At 48.4% G+C, this 6,000-nt stretch overlaps 1 protein-coding gene across 1 annotated transcript in view; it reads left to right on the top strand.

The window, feature by feature from the left end:
* The first annotated feature begins 843 nt into the window (after positions 1–843).
* Positions 844–6,000, top strand: part of COPG1 (coat protein complex I subunit gamma 1) — a 30,288-nt gene continuing 25,131 nt past the window's right edge. Inside the window, exons 1-2 of the mRNA XM_077821155.1 lie at positions 844–978; positions 5,071–5,123. Of these exons, the coding sequence (XP_077677281.1) occupies positions 942–978; positions 5,071–5,123 (90 nt within the window). The 5' untranslated portion in view covers positions 844–941. The remainder of the gene's footprint in view (positions 979–5,070; positions 5,124–6,000) is intronic.

Raw genomic sequence — 6,000 nt, 5'->3', positions numbered from 1 at the left:
CCCCCCCGTCACTGCCCCCAGGCTCTGGGCCCCCCTCAGCCACCGTCCCGCCGTCATTGCCCCCAGGCTCTGGGCCCCCCTCAGCCACCGCCCCGTCATTGCCCCCAGGCTCTGGGCCCCCCTCAGCCGCCGCCCCGCCCCCCGTCAGCGCCCCCAGGCTCTGGGCCCCCCTCAGCCACCGCCCCGTCACTGCCCCCAAGCTCTGGGCCCCCCTCAGCCACCGCCCCGTCACTGCCCCCAGGCTCTGGGCCCCCCCTCAGCCACCGCCCCCAGGCTCTGGGCCCCCCTCAGCTGCCGCCCTGCCCCCCGTCACCACCCCCAGGCTCTGGGCCCCCCTCAGCCACCGCCCTGCCCCCTCGTCACTGCCCCCAAGCTCTGGGCCCCCCTCAGCCACCGCCCCATCATTGCCCCCAGGCTCTTGGCCCCCCTCAGCCACCGCCCCCAGGCTCTGGGCCCCCCTCAGCCGCCGCCCCGCCCCCCGTCACCGCCCCCAGGCTCTGGGCCCCCTTCAGCCACTGCCCCGCCCCCCCGTCACTGCTCCCAGGCTCTGGGCCCCCCTCAGCCGCCGCCCCGCCCCCCGTCACCGCCCCCAGGTTCTGGGCCCCCCTCAACCACTGCCCCGCTCCGAGAATCTGGGCCCCACTCAGCCACCGCCCCCCCCCGTCACTGCCCCCAGGCTCTGGGCCCCCCTCAGCCACCGCCCCGCCCCGCCCCGCAGGCTCTAGATCCCGCAGTCACTGCCCCCTCCCCCCGCGCCCAGTGCGATCGCCCAGCACCACCAGCCACGTCACCCCGAGCAGCCTCCAGCCCGGCATGCGCATGCGCGTGCGCGGCGCTGCCCGGCGGAGCTGTCCCAGTGACAGGCTGGCAGGAAGCGGCGCCGCGGCCGGAAGTGGAGGTGCTGGGCTGGAGACCCCCGCGCGCCCCCAGCCCCGGGCAGGATGCTGAAGAAGTTTGACAAGAAGGATGAGGAGGCCGGTGAGCGTGTGACGGGCTCGTCCTGGGGGGGCTGTGTCGACGTGGGACCCTCTGTCTGCCCCCTGACCCGACCGCGCTGCCCGGGGCCAGCTCCCCGCCGGCTGGCGTCCCGAGCTGGTCTCCGTGCCCGGCCTCGCGGCCCCACGGGTGGGCGCTGCTTTTCAGCGTCCGCCCAGCCCTTTGCCCCGGGTCTCGGCTTGTGAGGTGTCCCCGGCTAGTGACCTTTCCAGGCGTTCTCCTTAACTCTGCCCGCAACGCCCCCCCGGGGCTCTGGCTGCCCATGCGAACTTTGCCCACCCAGTTAAGGACGCCAGATGAAGTTGTGGGTGCCTTTATTTTCTGGCCTGCTCACCTCACCTTGCGCCCCACGGATTTATAGGAGTCCTGGTTTACCCATTGCTCTGCGGTGATGTCCCAAAGCCAGCTGCACAGTGGGGGGCAGGTGATTAAGGAGGATGCCCCTGAAATGACATCTAGAGAAACCCTAACTACCCCGTCCCCTCATGCTCTGCCTCCTCTTCTCTCCTTTGCCTGTCTCCTGGCTCTTTGTCGCCCAAAGCAGTCACTGGCCCGCCTGGCTTCTGTGTTGGTAGCTTTTAAAAATGTATGGTTGATATTCTGATGTACCAATTGCAAGTTTATAAAGCAACCTCTGTGTCCTTTTAGTGGCAGCATCTTTGCCTAGAGCCACATTTGCTTTATTTGTGTGTAGATTGCTGTTCAAGATGTTTTATGTAAATGTAAAGCCGGTGATTTTTTTTCAGGAGACCGTGTTTGCCATAGTGTAAAATATTGATCTCCTGATAATTGCCGTAGAGTAAAATATTGATGAACTGATACAAAAGTTGGGGTTGGAACTCAGATGGCATGGAGATGAGCACAATATAAACAGAAAGGTGGGGTTGGGTAAGCATTGTGGAAATGATTATTGGGCAAACTTGATCTATATCATTTACATAGTATTTGAGTGTCACACAGCATAGGAGACTGGACCATAGCATCTGGAAATGGAAAATCTCTATTAGGTTCTCATTGGTCCATGCCAGCGCAGGATGATGAAGTAGTCCAGGGAGCTGCACCACCTTCACTTGACACAGCAACCTGAGCTGTTCTGCACATTAATACATTACTCACAGTCAGAAACATGTATATGAGAAAAATTCTCCTGATTGTCAAACCAAGCGTTAAAGCAGCCTAGAAACTGGCTTATAGTCTCTCCAGTAGTGTTTGTGTCACGCATGTTGTCTCTTTTTAGCAAGATGACTGCTGCAGCAGTGACTCTGAAATGCTCAAAGTGACTTTAAAATATTGTCTTCAAAATTATGTTGCAGGACCTTTCATAACATTGTACTGAGTAGCACAGGTGCAGCTTCTAGGTATTTTGGAGCAGCTCTGCCAAATCATTCATTGCTTGCTTCTCCATCTGCTGCTCTTTAACAAAGGAGCAGTGTCTGGATAAAAGGAGAAGGCTGTATCATATTTGCTGCATGATCCACATAGAATCAGTGCTGGATATGACAGTGCTGGACAGAAGGCCTGTCCAGATAGGTGTTTGAGTTTTCGCTTGTACCTCATGGTATCTTCTTCAAGTTCACGTGAAACTCTTTTTCTTCTGGGCCATTCATGTAATATAACTTGCTCCTTTTGTAATTTTAGTAATTTAATTCTAAAATAATCTGAGTGATTGGTCTCAGGGATGTATCTCTGCATATGTGTGGCTTCCAGGAATGTCTTTACTTTTTTATTTTAATGTATGTTAAACCCTTTGCTCAGGTTTCGGCTTTATCCCAGGCTTCCTTTGCATCTTTTCTTCATCTCAGTACTTGATAAGGTATGATCATTTAGGAGGGAATCTGTTTTTGGCCACCTTTTCAGGGAGGTCTCCTTAACTGCATCCACAACATTTGTAAGTGCATCTGGTTGCCCATGCAAACTTTGCAAACGCAGCTGAGGTCAGTCGAAGATGTGGTCCTTTATTTCCTTGCCTTGGCTCTACCACCTCATTTTGCTCCCCACTGATTAACAGAAGCCCTTGTTTACCCAACCATCTTTACTACTTGGACAATTTCGAAGACCTTCTAAATTATTTTGTTGTTCTTCTTTGTGGTCATTTCCCCTTCCCTTTTTCTGTGTTAAATGAAGATTTCTAGCATCCCTGCACACTTCTTCCTCCATCCAGGTTACCTACACGTGCACAAGGTGACAGTCCAAAAGCTAATCGTTGTGATGCTCCACTGAGCACATTGAAAATGGCAAGAGTACAGGATAGAACAATCTGAAGTGCAGTAGCTCATCCCTTGATTTACTGACCCGGTAGATTAATATTTTATGTGGAATCCTGAAATCACAAAAAAGATGTTCTTGTGATTCACGCCTGAGGCTGGGAGTCAGGGTGTTTGGGTTCTATCCCAATGTGTTCTACAGACTTCTTATGTAGTCTTGGTCAAGTGACTTAAGGACATATTTTCAAAAGTGGACTCTAATTTTGGGTGCCCAACTTTAGACCTGTAATATTTCTGAGCATATCAAGTTGGTCACGCAAAAACAGAGGCCATGTTTGGAAGTGTAGCCCTTAACTTCTCTGTGCCTCAGTTTTCACCATCTCTAAAATAGGGATAATTGTTTAGATCAAAATATGTAAAGTGCTTTGAGATGCTTAGATGAAAGGTGCTAGAGAAGGGTGAAGTAATCTATGGTGATGTTGTTAATGGCAGATTTTAGAATCACAAATAGAGGAGGTCAGAGTGGCTGTCAGGATGCAGAATTAGTTGTATGTAGTTGCCAGTAAAATTACCAGGAGTGCTTTTTCAGATCCCTCTTTGGAACATGTGCACATGTACACACTGGAATTTTTTGCTAACCTTCTCACTCCTCATTCTTCTTTTCCCACTCCAACATGTAAGTGTCCAAGCTTTGGTACAGGGTACTGTCTTTGTAACTTATTCTGAGCCTAATTGCTGCATCTTATTTACATAAGAATTAGCAGAATGCAATGCTCTATTATGATCTGAACTTGAAACTCACAAACTCGGACCAGTAGTCTTTGTAAGAATCAACCCTATAATAATGCATTTTATGTTACTTTGAGCATTTTGGAGCCATTGCTGCACGCAAACACCGCAGGAACCTTGTCTTTAGGGATGATTCTTACAAAGACTACTGAGCCCAGCATGTGATGTTTCAAGTCCAGATCATTGCATGCCAGGACCTCTGCTCTTTCCAGGCAGCATCTCTGTATTAAACATGACCTGGCCATAGGCTGCAGTGTGGAGTTTCATGGGCTGTATACAGCCTGTGGGCCACACTGAGGTTAGGCACTAATTAAATTTGCTTATCAATAGCTATCAGCTTATGAAAGGCTGCAGTTCACTAATAAACACTTAATGAGGACTAGATACTAATCATAATTGAAGTTCTTGCCTTCTGATCATTCCAGACCCATTTTTTGTTGTTTTTCATTAGAAAGTAGCATGCAGTCTACTAAACAGAATGATTAAATACACTTTTTCCAAGCTCTCCAGTTCACTGCCTTGGGGTTTTTTTAATTAGCTGTATAGCCAAAAATATAGTTTACTGATGAATTCTCTGATTGTTTTATAATGCAAAGTATAAAGTATTCCAGATTCGCACAGTCTGGTGTTTTAGTGTTTTCTATGGCAGTTGCTACACTGGGTTTAATTTCTGGGCCTGATCATTTGCTCCCATAGGTGGCAGTCCTCTGAGACCTGGGGACTGAAAGTGGGAGCTCTTTATATTCAACAACCTCCTCTGGCCCATTTAGGAGTAACATTGATTAGCTCTGAAGAAAGTCTCATACAGTTTTCCTTAACTGATGGATAATTGCTGCAAGGTGGGGAGAACTTATAGGAAGCCCCAATTGAGGAGGGGATAAGGTTGACCAGTTTGTAATGCCAAGAAGAACAATAACAATCACTTCATGTTTTAGGAAAATTCTCTGAAAAGTGAGTTCATGTTTAAGCTATTTTAAGCTGTAGGCGTAAAAGAAAGGTATGATCAGAAGGGAGGCTTTCTAGTGTCTTTTCACATAGCACAATTCCTGGGATCACTCTTGTTAATTATCTTATTTTACAGGTGGAGGTTCCAACCCATTCCAGCACCTGGAGAAAAGTGCAGTGTTGCAAGAGGTAAATTCTAAAAATCCTATGTCTTCTATGAACATCCTCAGTGGTATAGTCTCCTCTCTGGGGTAGGAAGTTAGAGCTCTTTAGAAATTAACTACACTTTTGTCCCAATCCTGCTGGCATTGAAATAAATAGTAAAGCAGAAGTTCCCATTGATTTTTTTTTTTTTTTGGAGGGGACACAATTGGATCCTGTTTGTATAACAATGAAAAGAGTTAGTAAACTGTAAATGGATGTATTTTTGTCCGTAGGAAGAATAGATTTTCCCAGTTTTTCCCAATCCTTCTTACTAAGGGGGAATCTGCCTTGGGTGCCCTAAAATTCTAATAGGATAGGGAAATTAAAAAACAGGATGTGGTTGGTTATTGGACAGTCTTTGCCTTTAAAGGGTGGTTCTGCTCTGACAAATGACCTTTTTTTTTTTTGTTAAAGGCCTCTTTTTTTGTCCGCAGACCTGCTCCTTGCAATTCAGAGTTATATCTATTCACTTCAGTGATAGAAATAACATTTTTAGTACTGGTTTCAGAGTAACAGCCGTGTTAGTCTGTATTCGCAAGAAGAAAAGGAGTACTTGTGGCACCTTAGAGACTAACCAGTTTATTTGAGCATGAGCTTTCGTGAGCTACAGCTCACTTCATCAGTACTGTTTGCTCTTGTTAGCCCTGCAGAAACAGCTCCGCTCTGAGAGAGGGAGCTGGATTCTATTCTGGTTTGTGCATCGGCACCAGAATTGTTCCTCTTAAAATGGGGTTGCATGAGTGTAGCTGAGATTGAAATTTGGCCTATAGAACCTTTATCATCACAGTGTGGCTTTCAGATCCCATGGTGAGTCAGTAGGGATAGTTGTTAGGAAGGTGGGGGCATCTCTTTTGTCCCAAAC

This window comes from Eretmochelys imbricata, chromosome 7 (assembly GCF_965152235.1).
Source record: "Eretmochelys imbricata isolate rEreImb1 chromosome 7, rEreImb1.hap1, whole genome shotgun sequence".
NCBI lineage: Eukaryota > Metazoa > Chordata > Testudines > Cheloniidae > Eretmochelys > Eretmochelys imbricata.
Note: the sequence above shows the minus strand (reverse complement) of the source record. Positions and strands in the feature narration are given on the sequence as shown.